This window comes from Neophocaena asiaeorientalis, unplaced genomic scaffold, assembly GCF_003031525.2.
Source record: "Neophocaena asiaeorientalis asiaeorientalis breed wild unplaced genomic scaffold, Neophocaena_asiaeorientalis_V1.1 scaffold607, whole genome shotgun sequence".
Lineage (NCBI taxonomy): Eukaryota > Metazoa > Chordata > Mammalia > Artiodactyla > Phocoenidae > Neophocaena > Neophocaena asiaeorientalis.
Genome location: NW_020173405.1, coordinates 972575 through 991224, shown reverse-complemented (window position 1 = coordinate 991224; position 18650 = coordinate 972575). Strand labels below are relative to the sequence as shown.

Genomic DNA, 18650 nt, shown 5'->3' with positions numbered 1-18650 from the left:
GGCGCCCCCTCCTCCGCTCTCCCAGGCCTGAGGGGCAGCTGGTGTGAGCTGGCAGGACTCGTGGGGGGCGGCGGTGGGGGCTGTCCCAGATCTGCTCTGCTCTGTGCTTGCACGTGGGGATTCTCGCTTCACCACTGGGTGAAATTCCCTGAACCTCAGTCGCATGCGAACAAAATGGGCCTCTTTTCCAAGCAGGGTGGGACAGGCAGTGGGTGCCGCCTGGGCTGAGGCTCATGGGGACGTTGGTCACACTCGCCCTTGGGGCCCCTGCTGGATATGGGGGTTGGGGTAACACTGGGTTTCTAGTGCAGGCGGGAGTGTTGGGATGCCCCGTGGGGCAGCTGGGGGGGCCCACGCCACGCCCACATAGGGGCCTGCCTTTGGGAGCCTGGCGGTCAGCACCCGTGGGGTTCACTCTGTTTGGGGCCTGTCCCCCATTCCTCTTGCTGGGTATGCATGGGGAGGGGAGGAACTGTTTCCTCTCCCCGTCCCCTGGTGTCTGTCTTTAAATTTTTTTTTACTTAAAAAATGTTCTGAAATATTTGAGGCACTCAAAAAGAATAGACAGGGCACAGTGAACTCCCACGTACAGCCTGCAGGGCTTGAGCAAATCTCGGGACTTCCCTGGTGCTCCAGCGGTCGAGACTCCGCACTTCCAGTGCAGGGGGTGCAGGTTTGATCCCTTCCCTGGTTGGGGAGCTAGGATCCCACGTTGCCATTCAGCATGGCCTACAAGAAAAAGAAGAGGAGGAGGAAGAAGCAAATCTTACAAATAGAAACGAAGCCCCAGTTGCCCAACCCCGGCCCCGTTCCCATCCCCCAAACTGCATTTCTTGGCTGTCGCGTGGGGTGCTGTGGATAAGCGCCGTGTAGGCGCCTCCAGGACCCTCGGCCACGGTCCCCGGCCGAGTGTCCACTGCACCTACACTGTTCCCCCAGGCTGTGCCTGCCCTTCGCCCAGCCCTTGGCCCACCTGCCCTTTCCCGGAGGCCTTTCTAGCAACTGGGTATCACCTGGCTTTTTGACTTTTCGCCCATCTGATTGGGTGGGAAAAGGGATCTCCTTGCAGCGTGGATTTGCATTTCCCTGCTGACTGGGGAGGCCCAGCTGCTCTCCAGCCTAACAACATCCTCTCCTCGAAAGCTGGCCCGGCCGTCATCAGGGTCCTCTCAGGTCCGTGCCCTCTGCTCCCTTTCTTCTCTGCCTCCAGCCCCGTATACTACACACCAGGTGGGTGCCCCAGGCCTCAGTCACTTCACACCCAGCCTGTCCCCAGATGAGCTCCCCACCCGGGCTCCTTCCTGCTCCCAGGTCCCTCCAGGTGTTGAGAGGTTCTCCTGCCTTCTGCCGTCCTCAGCCCTGCCTCCCCCCCACCTCCTCCCACCTGCCCTCCTCCACCAGTACTTGTCACCTGCTAGGCATCTGTCGCCGCTCTGTTCCCTCCAGCCCCTGCCTCCGTCTCAGCTCAGGCCTGGTGGAGTCCCTGTCTGTCACGGCACCCCATCGTCCTCATCAGCTCCCAGAGGTTTTGCCGAAATGCTCCTCCGATCTGCGGATCCTTTGCCTGATGCCTGGGCATGATTGGGAGACCCCCTCCCCCCGCCTGGTGTCTCTTTTAGTCTCTGGATACCCACCCCCTGCACATTTTAGGCAGTCTAAATCCTTAGCTGTTTGGTGGACCTGGCAGAGCGGAGTCTGTGCCCTGCAGTTTCCCCAGCTTGGACCCAGCCCCCCACCCCGTGCGCCTCCCACCACCCGCTTCGCCCCGTGGCACTGCTGTGGTCTGGAGCCTTTGGGCCTGCGGTGAGGGGGCAGGGGCCACACTAAGTCCATCTCTGGCTGCCATGTGGCCCGGCACATGGGTCACAGGCTCAGGAGGTGGGGGGAGCATGGGCACCCCGACTGCTGGGACCCCTGGGGTGGGCAGGAGGAGCCCCCCCACCCCCACCCCCGGAGAGCTGCGTCTGCTGGGCAGCAAGAGAGCCCGGGGTGTGGCTCTTGGCCGAGGTCTCTGAGCTGAGGTCTGGTCCTGGGAGCCTGCTTCCTGGTGCCCGCCTCCCATGCCCTCTGGGCGACGCTGGCACAAGGACATGGGCTTTCCACTGCCCTAGTTGGCATCTTTCCCCCTTCTGTCGGGGCCGCACCCTGGGCCGCTGATTGGTGGAAAGTTCCTGGGCCTCATCCCCCGCCCCCGAAGCTGCAGCCCGCCACCCCCAGGGCGGCTGAAATGGAAACCCTGAAACGCAGCCCGGGTTTGTCTTTGGTAAATGGTAATTGAGGGCAGCACAAAGGGGGCCTGTTGGTCTGAACGCCACCCGTCCTTGCTCGCCTCTCCCACACCCGCCTCGTCGGGGCCCCGGCTCCCTGGGGGAGGCAGGGTGTGCATCCCGGGCCTTTGGAGAACGTAATAGAGACCAGATCGTAGTGATGCTGCCCTTTCCACACAGCCTGTGCGCCGGGCACAGAGGGACATTCGTGGGCCTGTCTCATTGACTCGCTCATTTGTGCTCCCCACACAGCAGCAGTGCTTTCCCCCCCATTTTACAGGTGATGACACTGAGGCTCGTGCTGAGCCAGGGTCCCACAGCCACTCGTGGTGGGTCTAGGGTTGGAACTCCATGAGACTGAAATCTACTTCCTCCCAGGCCTCCCCCATCGGCTGCAGTGTGGCCAGAGGCCAACTTATCCCCACGTCCCAGCTTTTTCCAAGAAACCCCTGTCTTCCTCTGTCCCACAAGCAGGGCTGAGTCATAAAGGGGCCTCCTCCCCCTCTTCCTGTTCACCATTCTTCTCTCCATCTCCCCTTCCCTGTGTTCCCCCAGCACTGGAGGCCTGCGCGGGGGCAGGGGTGGGACTGGGGTGGGCCAAGTAATGCAGCCTTGGTTCTTCTCTCTCCCGCCAGCTCCTCTGGTCTCCTTTGTCCGTGAGGCACGTGGGTGCTCTCCCCAGAGGCCAGGGGTCTCACAAATGTTATTCCAGGCCTGGGCCAGGCAGTGTAGGGAGGCAGAGGGCTAGACCTGGGTCTGGCTCCAGCCCAGCTGCTGAGCCATGTGTGACTTTGGGCTCGACCCCGCACTTTGTTGAACGTCGGATGTTCCTCCTGTAAGGTGACCACCGCCTCATCAGGGCGTAAGGCCCGGCACACGATAGGTTCCTCACGCTTGACGCTGCGGGGTCATCAGGGTCTGGGAGGGTAGGAGGGTGACTGTGAGAGCCTCCAGAAGCCTCCCGTGGGAACAGTGTCCCTGGGGATTTGTGGCCTTGAAGGCCTTTGTCCTCTGGGCCGTAGCACGTGTGCTCTCATACGGGGTTTCCGAATCACAGGCTCTGTGCCGGGCGCCATGCTGGGGCTGGGTTCTCAGAGAGGAGACGGTGGCTCCACCTGGGGTTACCCGTGGGCTCCCAGGAGGCGTAATGAAGGTAGGAGAACGGTATCCTCTCTCCTTGGCTCAGTGTGTCATCCTGAGGTCTCTGGGTCAAAGGTCCTGGGAGACTTCCTGGAGGAGGAGGCATCGAGCTAAGTGTTCCATATGTGGTTGGAATAGGTGAAGTGAAGCAGGTGGGAGAAAAGGCACAGGCAGAGTCTGGGAGGTGGGAGACGGTCAGGCGAGTGGTAAGGAAATGCAGGGTCATCGACAGCAAGGCTGGTTGGGGAGCCTCCAACGCCAGACACAGTTATGACGCCTGGTCCCTGTCTCAGAGGGCATGTGGGCTAGTGAGGAGTCTAGACCAGCTGCATGAAAAGCTGTGGTGTCAGACGGCCAGCTGGGCTGATCACTACAAGCCACTCAGTCCTGAGGGCTGGGCCCTGAGGAGGTGAGGGGGGCCTCCCGGGCCTCTCATCCCCATAAGCCAGCATCATTCATCCATTCAAGTGTTTTCCTGAGCACCTATAGGCACCAGGCATCCCATCAGTGCTGAGGATACCACAGTAAACAGACTCAAGTCTTTTCCTTGTGCAGTAGAGAAAAACAAAGCCGGGGAGGGCTGGAGAGGGGTTGTAATCTTCGAAGGGGACGTTGGAGCAGATAATTGGAGGAGATGAGCAACACACTGGATATTTGAAGGAAAAGCATTCCAGGCAGAGGGAACAGCATGTGCAGAGGCCCTGAGACTGGAGTGTGCTTAGTGTGAGCTAGTGTGGCTGGAGTGGAGTGGGTGAGGGAGGGCCTTGGAGGTGGTGAGGAGGGCCTTGAAGCCCATCACACTACTAGGGGGAGCCTTCAGGGATTTCTTTTTTTTTGGCTGCGTTGGGTCTTCATTGCTGCACGCAGGCTTTCTCTAGTTGTGGCGAGCGGGGGCTTCTCATTGTGGTGGCTTCTCTTGCTGTGGAGTGCGGGCTTCAGTAGTGTGGCACGCGGGCTCTAGAGCACAGGCTCGGTAGTTGTGGCGCATAGGCTTAGTTGGCTCCGCAGCACGTGGGATCTTCCCGGACCAGGGCTCGAACCTATGTGACCTGCATTGGCAGGGGGATTCTTAACCACTGCACCACCAGGGAAGCCCAGGGATTTCATTTTTTATAGAATTTTTTTTTTTAAGTTGAGATCTAATTTACACATTATTAAATCTATCCATTTTAAGTGTACAGTTTGATGACTTTTAGTATAAACATACAGGTGTGTAGCCATCACCACAATCCAGTGTTAGAGCATTTCTACCACCCAGAAAGTTCTCTCATGCCTGTTTGAAGTCAGTCCCTGCTCTCAACCCCTGGCAACCGCCGATCTGCTTTCTGTGTCTATAGTTTTGAAATTTCAAATAAGTGGAATCAAACTATATGTAGTCTTTTGGGTCTGGTTTCTTTCACTTAGTATAATGTTTTTGGAGGTTCATCCATATTGTTGCAAATATCAACAGTTGGGTTCTGCATTTGCAGATATGGAGGGCTGACTGCACTATACCATTTTATATGAAGGACTTGGGCATCCTCGGATTTGGGTAACCTCAGGGATCCTGAACCAATTCCCCAAGGATACCAAGGGACAACTGTGTACTATTGTCTAGATGAACTTTGTGTTTATATATTCACCAGTTGATGGACATTTGGGTTATTTCCATGTTTTGGCTATTGTGAATAAGGTCACTATGAACATTTTTTGTTTTGTTTTACAAATGATTGTATGGTTATATGCTTTTATTTCGCTTGGGTGATTGGTTGGGTCATATGGTAGGTATATATTTAACTTTTTTTTTTAAAGATGTTGGGGGTGGGAGTTTATTAATTAATTAATTTATTTTTGCTGTGTTGCATCTTTGTTTCTGTGCGAGGGCTTTCTCTAGTTGTGGCAAGTGGGGGCCGCTCTTCATCACGGTGTGCGGGCCTCTCACTATGGCGGCCTCTCTTGCTGCGGAGCACAGGCTCCAGACGCACAGGCTCAGTAGTTGTGGCTCACGGGCCTAGTTGCTCCGCGGCATGTGGGATCCTCCCAGACCAGGGCTCGAACCCGTGTCCCCTGCATTAGCAGGCAGATTCTCAACCACTGCGCCACCAGGGAAGCCCCTATATTTAACTTTTTAAGCAACTGCCAAACTGGTTTCCAGTGGGGTTGCACCGGTTTTCATTTCCACCAACAATCTGTCCTGATTACTCGACATCCTGATCAGCACTTGATATTGTCGGTTTTTCTGATTTTAGCCGTCCTGATCTGCGTGAAGTGGTATCGCATTGTGGTTTTTTTTTTTTTTCCGCATTGTGGTTTTGATCCACATTGCCCTTGTGACTAATGATGTAGGTCATCTTTTCATGTGCTTATTGCTGTTTAGTATCTTCATTGGTGAAATGGGTATTCAAATCTTCTGTTCATTTTTTTATTAGGTCTTATTAGTAAGTTGTAAGGGTTCTTCATATGTTGGTGAATAAATGACCTTTATTAGATATATGATTTGTAGCTTGACCCAAGCCTGACAGCGAGTGACTCCTGGGCCCCAGAATTCCTGGGGTGTCAGGGAGTTGGTCAGGGGATTAGAATGTTGGATTTGGCGGACTCTGGGGGGCAGGCCAAGGCTGGCATACCTCATACGCCCATCAGCACACCTGGGCATGTAGGTGCCACTACTTTGTGCCTTGCAGGAACTCATTTTCCTTTGCTCTTATGTCTAACCACCCGGTGTGAGGAGCTGATCCTTCCCGTGGCTATGCCAGGACGGTAATAGTGTTGTTGGCTCATCCTGCTGGCTTGGGAGCCTTTCTGGGGACACATATTCCTGCTGTGAGCATTGTGGGTTGGCCTCTGTATTAGTCAGAACTTCTTTGGTTGCAAGTGACAGTGTCCCTCAAAGAGAATTAGGCAAAAAGACATAACAGTGCCTGTGTGTATCCGGATTTGTTGGCTGATGTAAGTGAAGGGCTCAAGTGACCAGCTTCAGGTTCAGCTGGATCCAGGCCCTCCAAATCCTGGGACTTAGCTCTGCTTTCTCTGTGTTGGCATTGTTCCCTGGCAGTCTCTTCTGTGTAGTAATCCTGCAGCTCCTGGCTTTCATCCCACACCTAGACAGCCCCAGAACAAGAAGAGCACCTTTTCCTAAAGGTTCCAGCCGGAGTCCAGGCCCTGATGCTCCTTGGGTCACATGATCTTCCTTCAGCTAACCATGGGGCTCTGGCCAGGCCTGGGTCATGTGTCCACTCTAGGTGTGGGGATTGGGGGTCAGCTCATGTAAGTCATATGGCTCAAGAATGGAGAAAAGGGTTCTCTAAAAAGGAATAATATTCTGTGACCATGAGTGGGATGAGGATACGGCTGGACGGGCGAAGGGTGCGGCATCCCCTACTGCATGAGTTTGATGTCCAGAAGGCACTAATGTCCCCTGTTCCCGAGGTCCTGAGGGGGTGATGCTTTCTCCCAAAATCCTCTGTCCGTCCGCTGTGCTCTGCATCCCCTCTCCCCACCGGACAGTGTGCTCCCCTAGGTGGAGGACGCATCCTGCCTGCGGCTCTGGGGCAGGACAGGGCCTGGCCTATGGGGAGCCCTACATGAATACCTAGTAGAAGAGAGGGTGTGCACACAAGACAGTGGGGGAGTAGGGGATGTGGGCCTGTCCTTTCTGCCTCTCCCCCAACTCCCCTGCAGTCAGTCCCATCTTTCTGTCACCTGGTACCCTGAGCTGATCACCATGGAGATTGGGGGCTTCCCCTCTCAGGAATCCCCTTTGTCAAACACTAGTGCCCTATTGGCCATATTCATCGCATCTTTCTCTGCTTAGTCATGAAAGCAGGGAGCTGTAATCGCGGGAAGGCAGGCTGAGGGCACGGCGAGTCCGTCCTGGCAGGGGGTTGAGGCAGGTGTAAGCTCCTCTGTGTGTGTGTCCCCGCACCTGGGGTGGAGTGGTTGAGTGCTGGATGGTGAACCCAAAGCTGGCGTATGGCCTGTGTGGTGAGGCTGGTTGATTAAACTAGATGTTGCTTTGTCCAGCCTGCATTGAGGGATGTGAGCTGTTGGCTGGTCCTACAGGGTCTGGGGGCCACTGGAGAGTGACCCACTGGGTTGCCCATGCATGTCAGAATCTGCTGGCCAGTGCTGTGCGGTGACAGCTGCATTCATCTGTTGGTGGCCATGCTGAGCTGCACGGTCCTGCTAAGGGGCTGCTGGGGTTAATACAGCCTGTGCTGCAGACCTCTGAGCCGGCTTCCTCCCGATGTTCACCTCCTGGGTCCCGGATGTAAGAGAGAGTGTGTGCCCGACCCAGAGTCTGGCGGACTGGAACACGTGTCCCGGCAGCGCCACCGCCATGCTGGGCCCACGCCTGCAGCCACTTCCCTGTACCTCAGTTTCCCTATCTAGAAAATGGGGATGACCATGGTCCCTGCCTCACGGGGCCAGGGGTGCTCTGCCATCTGGTGACGTTGTGATGTGATCCCTCCTGTTCTCTGCCCACAGGTGAGTGACGATGGCAGAGAGCACGTGACCTGCACAGACCCTTCTCTGCCCACCGAGTGGCACCACCATGCAGAAGCCCAGCGGCCTGAAGCCCCCCGGCCGCGGGGGGAAGCACTCAAGTCCCATGGGCCGGACGTCCACTGGATCAACCTCGGCCTCTGCCACTGTGACGGCCACTGGCTCCAAGGAAGGTGCGCAGGGCCAAGGGTGGAGCGGGGGTGGGTAGTGGTTCTTCCGGAAGAGCCAAGGGAACTTGGGCTGCTCCCTGACCAGCCTGGAGGCCAGCGGTTCCCAGAAGTTCTTCTTGATGTCTGACCGCATCCCTTTGAAAATTAACGGGCAGGGACACATGCTTTATGTGCAATTGTTCCTTTTCACGCTCCTCCAAATTTGGGAGGCGGTACCACTGTTGGCTTCCCTTAGGGATGAGGAAATGGAGGCCCAGGGAGGCATGGCAACTTGCCCACGTCACTCAGCCTGGGAAACACAGCCCAATTCAAACTCCAGCCTCTGCCAGCCTCCCTGCCCCCACTCATTCCCCTTCCAGGGTCTGAAATGATCCCCATCTTCCCATCAGCTTTCTTGTCTACCACCCAGACCTATGCCCTTTGAGCTTTACTTGTGTAACCTGTAGTCCTCCTGCTGGTGGGCAGAGGGTTCCTGGCAGGGCAGGGGTAAGGCCAGGTGCTTGGGCTGGATGCACCAGCTCTGAAGGCAGATGGGTTGAGGACAGCTGTTAGCTATTGGCTTTTTCTAGTGATAAAAAGTAAGAGAGTCCACTCTGTAATATTTGGAAAGTTTGATGTAGGGGTAAAATTGCCTATAATCTTCCCTAGAGGTAACTCTTACTATTTTGGTTTATATCCTTTCACTTTTTTTTTTTAATATATATCTTTGCAATCATGCTGCATATACAACTTGAAAATCTGCTTTTTAATTTTTTTATAAATTTATTTATTTTATTTTTGGCTGCGTTGGGTCTTCTTTGCTGCACGCGGGCTTCCCTCTGGTTGCGTCAAGCGGGGGCTACTCTTGGTTGCGGTGCACGGGCTTCTCATTGCGGTGGCTTCTCTTGTTGCGGAGCTTGGGCTGTAGGTGCGCGGGCTTCAGTAGTTGTGGCACGTGGGCTCAGTAGTTGTGGCTTACGGGCTGTAGAGCGCCGGCTCAGTAGCTGTGGCACATGGGCTTAGTTGCTTCCCGGCATGTGGGATCTTCCCGGACCAGGGCTCGAACCCGTGTCGCCTGCACTGGCAGGTGGATTCTTAACCACTGCGTCACCAGGGAGGCCCTCTTATTTTTCACTTTGGTAAATAATGCTGTGATGAACATCTTTGGCACAAATTCCCACTTTGACGACACTCCAGCCAGCAGGGTAAGACAGGGTCCATCTCATCTGATTGGCATAGAAGTTTGGAGAGGCAAAACCAGTCACAGGCCAGACTGGGCAATCTGGGCCCTGGGTAGGGTCAAGTGAAGTTTGAGCCAAAGGCACGGGCAGTTGACAGAACCAGGTCCCTGGGAAAGCCAGACAGCTAGCATGGAAAGGTGAGGAAGATGTGTCATGTGGCCCGTGGACTGCCCTGCCTGGTACAGGCTCGTGTGGAGGCCCAGACAACCCCTTTCAAGGTGGTAAATCCTCCTTTCCTCATTTCTGAGCCTCAGAAGAACCTAGGCGGGGGGGGGGGGAAAAACAAGGGGAAAAGGCTGTTCCAGGTGAGGGAACAAGTAACGGAAGGACCCTGAGGCAGGAATGGATTGTTTGTTAAAAAAGAGAAAGAGGGCTTCCCTGGTGGCGCAGTGGTTGAGAGTCCGCCTGCCAATGCAGGGGACAAGGGTTTTTTTTTAAAAGAGAAAGAAGACAGGTCTGGGTAAAGAGGAGTGTGAAATGAGGTTGGGGAGGGCGGCAGAGGCAGGTGGTGAAGGGCAGGGGGACTGGGTTTGTTTTAAGTGTGATGGAAGCTGTTGGAGGATGTTAGCAAAGGTCGTCTGGTGGTGTTGGCATTCCTCAGGCCACCAGGCAGAGGGCGGGTTGCGGGGGTTAAGAGCGGGGCTGGGGAGACTGGTGAGGAGGCATGTGGTCACCCGGGTGAAGATGTTTGTACTCACTTCCAGAGCTGTGGGAGGTGAAGGGGCTGACCACCATGGGTGGGCTGCAGGGAAGACTTCCTGGAGGAAGTGTGAGTGAGCTCAGCCTTAAGGAAGGAGGGAGTGTAAGTGTGGAGGAGGAGGACGATGTGGGGCCTGGAGACAGAGCATGGGCAGAGGCACCAAGTGGGCCTAGTGGTCTAGAGCGGGTGGGAGTTGTATATCCCACTGGCTGGAGAAGGGCTCCAGCCAGGCTTGGCCCTGACCCTCTTCTCCACTGGAGAGAGCCCCTAGCACCTTCTGGATTCTTTCCTCATTGCCTCCTCTCTGATCCAGAGGGCCTGAGTTCTGACTCTGATCCAGCTCTAATGTCCCTCCTGTGTGACCTTGGAAGCATTACTTAACCTCTCTGAGCCACAAATGGGATAATGTCATTTCTCTCAGGGAATCAAGTGAGTTAATAAATGAGAAGTGCCTGCAGGCACAAGACTCATTAAAGAGTAATTGCTTTTCCTTTCATCCCTCCATAATCTCATTACAGAAAAATTTGAGTGATAAAAGAAGGAACTCCCATTACCCCTCCATTTAACCTAATCACAGCCACCACTGTGACATATTCCTTCTGGTCTTTTCCTGTTCACATGTTGTTGTTTCAAGCAGTTAAGTCATGGGTTGTATCCAGACTTGCATCCTACTGCTTCACATTTGGTTGCGTTCTATGGGAAGTGCCCCCCCGCCCCCGTGCTACGGCAGTGTCCTCTTTGCCATCATTTTGAATGGCTACATCCTGGTCTCTCGAGGGAAGGGGAATGGACCACACTGTGTGGCCTGCTCATTGCCTCCTGGTCACACCGCACGGTGGTCTGGGGGCCGCTGAGGGTGGGGCCTGGGTGGTCTGACTCTGCCTGGACCCCAACCCCGCAGGGCTGTTCCCGTGCCGGGAGAGGAGGTGACGCTCCATGAATGCCCGATTGATCACAGAGACACGCCCCCGGCTGAGGGACGCGGTGGCGGCAAAAGGCTGCAGCTGCGGTTGGTGCTGCCCTCCTTCCCGCTCTGACACCTGCTGCCTTTGCAGGTCTGAGAGAGACAGACCCCCGGGCTGGGGGAGGGAGCAGAGAGCCGGGAGCAGTTGGCCAGGGCAGTGGAGCCCTGTGACAGGGGAAGGGAGGTTTCTGCGGCCCAGAGCTGCTTTCGTCCCTGCTCCAGGTCTCATAACAAGAGTCCCAGCAGAGGCGGGATGTGTGGCAGCAGCAGGGGAGGACGGTGGCCCCATTCCTGGCCCACAGGCTCCCTCACCCACCCCATGGAACTGGCCATCAGCTCTCCGAAGTGCTGGAGGCGCCCACCCCCATGGGAGGCTGGGAGGCTGGGACTCCGGAGGTGGGTGCTGGAGCACCAAGAGAGGGTCTGGCAGAGGCTGGAGCCTGGTGGTGGCTGGAGGGGGGCAGTTGCTCTGGGAATCGGGGCAGTGGCAGCCTCCCAAAGCATGAGCTCAGCCTCCGGGCAGAGGATCTGCCAAGGGTCAGGCCTGGGCTGATGCCTCCGCCCCACCCGGCCTTTGTCGGTTCCCAGAGCCGCAGGACCAGAGGGGCCGTGGGAGGGGGTCTCTTATACCAGGAGGTGGCCCAGAGGTGGTCAAAGCAGGTGCACGGGAAGGCGGTCTGGGACCCACCAGTGGGCCAAAACCTGGGTGGGGCCTCTAGGTCAGGGGCAGCCCAGCCAGATGGGATGGACCCCCTGGAGGCTGCTTCAGATCAGGCAGTCGGGGCGGGGGAGGGGGTCCTCACTCAGGAGGTGACACTGGCGTGAAGATCTTAGTGACAAGCAGGAACCCGCAAGGTCAGGGAAAGGGCATCCAGGCAGAGGCAGTAGTGGCTACAAAAGTCCTGAGTCTTGAGACCTCTAAGGACGGGGATGGATGGAGAGCGGCTTGAGAGGCCTGGGGAGGGTTGTGAATGGGCCAGGGCAGGAGTGGCGACCGGAAGGGAGTTGGGGAGCTGTGACCCAGGCCGCCTGGGGGTTGGGAGCCTATCCTGGGCCTGAGGAAGATGTTGGGGGAACTCAGGTCTCCGGGCTGGTGGCCCAAGATGCTGCTGGGGTTAGGCCTTCCATTTGGGTCAGGAACAGCCGCTGGTGGCCGGGCAGGTCCAACACTGCTGGGCAGTCGTAGGAACCACGGCAGGCTGTGCATAGGAGCCCTTAGTCCTTCCCGGGGTCTGCTTCTGAGCCTCAGGTGGGGGCGGGCCAGGCTAGGCCGTGGGTGTCCCTCTTGGGACAAGAAGGGCTGGCCGCAGGGACCTGGGGAGGGCTCTAGGGACAGGGACAGACCATAGGCCACTGTGAGGTCTCTCTGCCCTTGCCCCCCACTGGGGCAGGAGGACCCTTGGAGGGCCTCTCCCACCCCTTGCCCTGTGGTCCAGCCCCAGAGATTTCCCATCTAGGAGGGACAGCGTTTGACACTTGTGTGTCACAAGCCGGCCCTGCAGCAGGTGTCTTATCACATTTCTTTCTCATTAACAACTGAGTGAGAGAACTGCTCTTCTGTCCATTTGAAAGATGACAGAACTGAGGCTTGGAGGTCTCAGCTGAGTTGCTTAGAGTTACAGGGCCAGAGGGTAGCAGGGCTGGGCTTGGTCTAAAGCTGGTTCAGGCTGCTGGTACCTGCTGCCCCCAGGGTTGAGGCAGCTGCGGTGGCTGGACTCCTGAGTCCACTGCTACACTCTGCTCAGGCACCGGCTAGATGGGCGGGGCTGGAGGAGCCATCTGTTCTCGTTAGGTTGGTCACGGCTATCCCCCAGTGTGCCTGTGGCCTTTGCACACGTGGGGGACCCAGGACACAGGAGGTCGAGGACACGTGTGCATGGGCGTCCCCCTCAGAAAAGCAGCGGGCCACTTGGGGCAGGGTCCACTTCCTATATGTTGATCTCCCCCAAGGGGCCCAGAGCTTTGAAGTTCTGGCTTATTGAGCTGGGGCCCGGGTGCTCCCACACCCTGTGGGTGCTCCAGACATGGGAGCCAGCCTGACGTGCCCGGGGTGGGGTGTCCCACAGAGCTTCACAGCTGGCCTCTAGTCCTAGACACTGACCCCACTCCACTCCACCCGCGGAGGTTAGTGTCTTTCACCTTGATCCCCATGCTCCCTACGAGGGTAGGTGGCTTCATCCCCGTTTTAACTGACCTGTCCCAGATGCTGCGCAAACCTGGGCAGAACCGGACCAGCTGCCAGCCCTTGCTCCTGCAGAGCTAGCCCTGGCTCCAGGCGGCACTCACCCCCTTCAAGGTCAGCTCTCCTGCTCTCCTCCTCTGACCACATCCTAAACTTTTTAATGGCATCAGGATGGGGAAAGCCAAGCTGAGCTTTTCTGTGGCTGGGCTGCGGATGGGCGGGGGGCAGGGCAGCCTCCTAATGTTCCTGACGACGCCCAGAATCGATCGGGAATGGGGGCGGTGGGGGGGGAGCTGGGGGAGCAGGGGCCCAGCTGCCCCCGCCCGCCCGCCTGCCTGCCTGCCGTGGCTGGCGTGGCTGTAGCAGGGTTTCTCCATGGGAAGCTGGCTCTGCTCCTTCCAGGGTAAGCCTCCCGCATCTTTTTCTCCCTGGGGCCTCAGCTGAGTCTGCTGGGTAGGGGCTCTTTCCCCCTGGTTTGGGAGTAAGAGGAACAGAAGGGGGCTTCTGAGTTCCCTTTGGCTCAGGAAGGACGCTGAGCAATCCTTGGGACTGGGGCCCGCCCCGGAACGGCCTGGTAGAGGGTCCCTTCTGCAGGGATGGATGGCTGGAGATGGCGTAGCAGGGGAGATGCCGGGCCTGTGGTGGCCACAGGGGGCGGGCCCTGCCTTGGTCAGAGTGGGTTGGGAGGGGTCTTTCCAGAGACCATATGAGCGGGGCGCTGTCAAGGGACTGACTGGAGGGTGGACCGGGCTGGGGGGCTCACGGTGGAAAAGCTGGCGCCCTTGAGGAATGCTCTAGAGACCCCATCCCTTCCTTTGGACCTCGGTGTTGAGTCCCTGCCAGGAGAGCCGGGATCTTAGAGCAGAAAGCTGCTTTGGGGTTTGTGGGGCATTTATGTATGTTGCATTGGGGCCACCAAGGAGGGGAGGTCAGGGTCGTGGCCAGGGTATATTTCAGCCCCATTTTGGGGCCCCAGGGATGGAGAGGGGGTCTGTGTGGACCCCACCTCCCAGGGCTTGTCTTCTGGGTGGGGTGCATATGTGTACCCTGGCAGCCTGGGTGGCAGGCTGTGCCAATCAGGGAAGAATGGAGTTCCGTGGGGTGGCAGTGCCAGTGAGGGGTGGTGGAGCTGGCCTGATGGGCAGGCAGGGTTTCCTTAGGCGACACAGAGAAAAAAATGCTATAATTTTAGGCCAGAGTGACCGTGTACTGCCTGAGACAGCCCTAGTTTATGCTTGTGGTCTTGGCATGATACTATATTAATAGCACCTCTTTTCTCTCCACTGTGTCTAGTTTTGGATTATAAATTATGTAGTCAACTTACTTATAGCCCTTCCTAAGTCATCACACTGCTCTTTTGCACATTAAAGGCTCTGACAAGTCCTGCAGCAAAGTAACCTTAACTTTGCTTAAGCCCCTGTTCCTCAAGTTGTTTGAATTTGGAGATTAAGGTGTTGTTTTCATGATACCTATTAACATCTTGTTGAACTATGTTCTATGGAACGTTTATAGATACGCTTTTTTTCCCTCTGGCTTTCAGGGGCAAAGGGCCAACTTCATCATGCTCCTTGGTGCATGTCATATCATCACTGTGGGTCCCTCCAAGGCCCCTCTTGTGGGTTTTTTTTTTTTTCTTTTTGCGGTACGCGGGCCTCTCACTGTTGTGGCCTCTCCCGTTGCGGAGCACAGGCTCCGGACGCGCAGGCTCAGCGGCCATGGCTCATGGGCTCAGCCGCTTCGCGGCATGTGGGATCTTCCCAGACCGGGGCACGAACCCGTGTCCCCTGCATCGGCAGGTGGACTCTCAACCACTGCGCCACCAGGGAAGCCCAAAATTAAGTACATTCTATTAAAAACATAGGTAATAAATATTCAAAACTCATGACTTCTAGTGGTTCTCCTAGTAGTGTTTATACCACTACTACTACTACTGGTAAAAAAGCTACTATTTACTACTAGTAAGATTTTGTAGCATCTGTGTTTTTTTTTGTTTTGTTCTGTTATTTATTTATTTATTTATGGCTGCATTGGGTCTTTGTTGCTCCCATGGGCTTTCTCTAGTTGCGGTGAGCAGGGGCTACTCTTCATTGAGGTGCACGGACTTCTCACTGCAGTGGTTTCTCTTGTTGCGGAGCATGGGCTCTAGGCATGCGGGCTTCAGTAGTTGTGGCGTACGGGCTTAGCTGCTCCGTGGCATGTGGGATCTTCCCGGACCAGGGATCAAACCCGTGTCCCCTGCATTGGCAGGCGGATTCTTAACCACTGCGCCACCAGGGAAGTCCCCAGCATCTGTGTCTTTGAGGTTATTTACTCTACGTGGGAAATACTATATATAATCTCTTCCCAATTCTGTGTTCAGTGGCATCATGCTGGTAGCTTGAGATGGATCATGGTGGGAGAATTTACACTGTGGAAATTGGCAAAGGCTACAAAATCAGGGTTATTATTATTATTTTCTCTTGGAGAACTAGTTAAGCCTTTCCCAGCACAGCACTGGCTGGAATATAGGTGGAGAGGTAGTGGATGGAGACCACCCCATCGGAGAGGATCACCAGTGTGGGCCAGGGTGGAGGACTGGGGAGGCCCCAGTCCTGTCACAGGAACAGGGAGCCTTGAGAGGAGCATGGACAGCAGGGCCAGGCACCACAAGGCCGGGAAGGGCCCCCTGCAGTGCAGTGAGGCATCCTTGCAGGAGAAGTTTCCAGAGCGGGGAGGGGTCAGGAGCTGAGGGTCAGAGAGGGACTGGGAAGCAGAGTTTTATTAGGGCATGGAACCGTTTCCTTCTAGACACCTCTGGATGGAAAAATACCAACTGCAGGAAGAGCAGAGGACCGAGTAATATGTGACTACAGCCTGGCTTGTGTTTTTGACTTTTAAGTACTATACACACACACACACACACACACACACACACACACACACACACACACACACACACACACACACCCCTACATGCACAGGATAAAGCGTGGAAAAACACACACCAAGATGTTAACTGTGATTATGTTTATATGATGGAACTATAGATCCTTTTCTTTTTCTTTTTCTTTTTTTTTTTTTTTGTGGTACGCGGGCCTCTCACTGTTGTGTGATCTTCCCGGACCGGGGCACGAACCCGTGTCCCCTGCATCGGCAGGCGGACTCTCAACCACTGCGCCACCAGGGAAGCCCAGGTCCTTTTCATTTTTTTAATCAGTAACTATGTTTAAAATTTTTTCTGCACTGGACATGAATGATCTATGTAAGAAACATTTAGAGAGAGAAAAGCTTGTTTGCTGGGAAGGAGAATGGGTGACAGCAGGAGGGGGCGAGGTGAGGGAAGCTGTTTTGTGGGCCAGGGAGGTATTCATGCCACCCGTGGGCTCGGACCTCTGTCGGAGGGCCATCGCGGGGAGAGGAGAGAGGTGGCGGGGAGGCGAGTCCCAGGGAAGACCAAAGCGGGATGGAGGTTTGCTTCTAAAAGGAGAAGAGGGTTCTTAGCTTTCCTCTGGAAACACAGGGAAAATGGGAAGGGCTCAGGGAGGTACAAAGGCGGAAGGGAGACCAGGTGAACCAGAAACTGCCTGGAGTGAGCCTCAGATTCCTTGACTGAAGAAATGGGAGCGATGTTCTGCAGCTCGGATTGTTGACTGTTCCGTGCACCCAGCACAGAGCCGGTGTGGGCCCCAGTTCTGAGCCGGCAGTGCAGTGCAGCTTGCATGGAGGGCCTGCTGCGGGGAACCAGGCTGGGTGCTGGAGAGGAAACAGCCCGTGTGAGCTTCCATTTCAGTCTGGAGGCAGACATACACAGGTGAAGACGGGGTAAATCTCTTGAAGAATGAAGTGAGTAGAGGGTGCTGCAAGTGGGTGCGCTTTTAGGTGAAGCAGTCAGGGAAGGCTGCTCTGAGGAGGTGAGGGAACGAGCCCTGTGACTGTCAGGGCAGAGGTTCTGGGAGGTGCTCCCAACTCTGTTTGCAATGAGCCCTCTCTCCCCAACCCCAGGGCCCCGTGGACCTTGGTGCCTTCCTGCCAGGCAGAAGGCCGGCTGAGTTGTAGCTGCGGTCCTGGTGTTCCCCCCACCGCTTTGCTGGGCCCACTTTGACACTGGGTGCTCAACGAATGGGGTCCCTGGTGGCTGAGATTCGGCAGGTATGAAAAATGCCTGTCTCCGCTTCCCAGGCAGGGCAGGACCAAAGCCCTTGCGGAAGCAGGGGAGGATGCGCTCTCATCTGGGCACCTCCCACCACCCCCGCCTTGAGCGCCCCCCGCCCACGTTGGAACAGGCCACCAGCTGCTGTCACTCCACACCATGTCCTTTAGCCCTTTTTATCAAAGTTCTACTTTGAACTTGAAACCAGCAGTCAATTCCCTTGTGCCTGGTGTCTGGGGAAGGGTCAGGTGCTGGCGTGAGGTTTAAGTCTGTTGCTGCCCTTTGCTTTCTTGGGGCTTTGCCGAGCCGCTGCTGGTCCATGTGGGAACTAGGAGGGCGGGGAGGCCCAGGCCCTGCCCTCAGGGAGCCTCCAGAACCACCCCAGAGGCTCAGCCCATCAGCCAGGTCTCTTAGCTCTGATGACACACCCCCTCCTCTGGGAGAAGAGGTGGGGCTTGTAGCATGTCAGTGCTGGCCAGTACCTTAGCAATTTCTGACCTCGCCCTTTGTTGCCCCATGGGGAAGCTGAGGCCCAGATATGGGAAGGGGCTCGGCCAGGCCCAGCCAGTGCGTTACTAACGGCTCCCTGGAGGGAAGGGGGCTCTAGTGGGGTTGCCACACTTTCCCCAGCTCAGGCGGCTGCAAGCTGCCCCGGGTGAGCGGGGGAGTGGGTGAAGGTTTGTGCCTGTGAGGCTGGAGCACCAAAGAGGAAAAATGCAGCAGAAAACCCAAGTGTGGTCGCCAGGCTCGTGACCTGGATTTTATTTTAGCAGCTGTTCAAACAACTGGTCCCCGGGCCCGGTGACCTCTGGAAGGGGCAGGGGTGGGGAAGAAAGGAGATTACCTGGGGGTCTGCCTGGGCCAGGACAGCTGGGAGGACAGCTGAGTAGGCAGCTTCTTGCCAAGAATAGCCACGCTGGGTCCCCCTCGACCTGGGACCCTTCTCTATGCTCTCTGCACAGACAACAGGTAGGGCAGGGTCTCACCTGAGCCATGGCCATTCCGTTAAGCAGACATCACAGAGCCCCTCAGCACGAGGTAGTGTTCTGGAAACGGATATGGGAAGGGCACTGACACCTGCTAGACACCTCCTATGCCTGCCTTACAGGGAAGCTCTGAGCCAGACCAGGTGGGCCTGGCTCCTGCCTGGGTAACTTTGGGCAAGTTTTATAACCTCTGTTTCCTAACCTGCGAGATAAGAATATAATACAGAAAAAGTACCCAGTCCAGGGCTTCCCCGGTGGTGCAGTGGTTGAGAATCGGCCTGCCAATGCAAGGGACACGGGTTTGAGCCCTGACCCGGGAAGATCCCACTTGCCGCGGAACAGCTAAGCCCATGCACCACAACTACTGAGCCTGAGCTCTAGAGCCCGAAAGCCACAAGTACTGAGCC

General features: G+C 56.2%; 1 protein-coding gene across 5 annotated transcripts in view; it reads left to right on the top strand.

Annotated features, from left to right (window-relative positions):
• CLIP2 (CAP-Gly domain containing linker protein 2) overlaps nucleotides 1-18650 on the top strand; it is a 75738-nt gene that overhangs the window by 10822 nt on the left and 46266 nt on the right. For all 5 annotated transcript variants that reach the window (XR_003003530.1, XR_003003531.1, XM_024747233.1 and 2 more), the window contains exon 2: nucleotides 7875-8065. Coding sequence is in view for 3 of the 5 variants with exons in the window: in XM_024747233.1 (XP_024603001.1) it covers nucleotides 7942-8065 (124 nt within the window). In the remaining 2 variants the exon portion in view is untranslated. The remainder of the gene's footprint in view (nucleotides 1-7874; nucleotides 8066-18650) is intronic.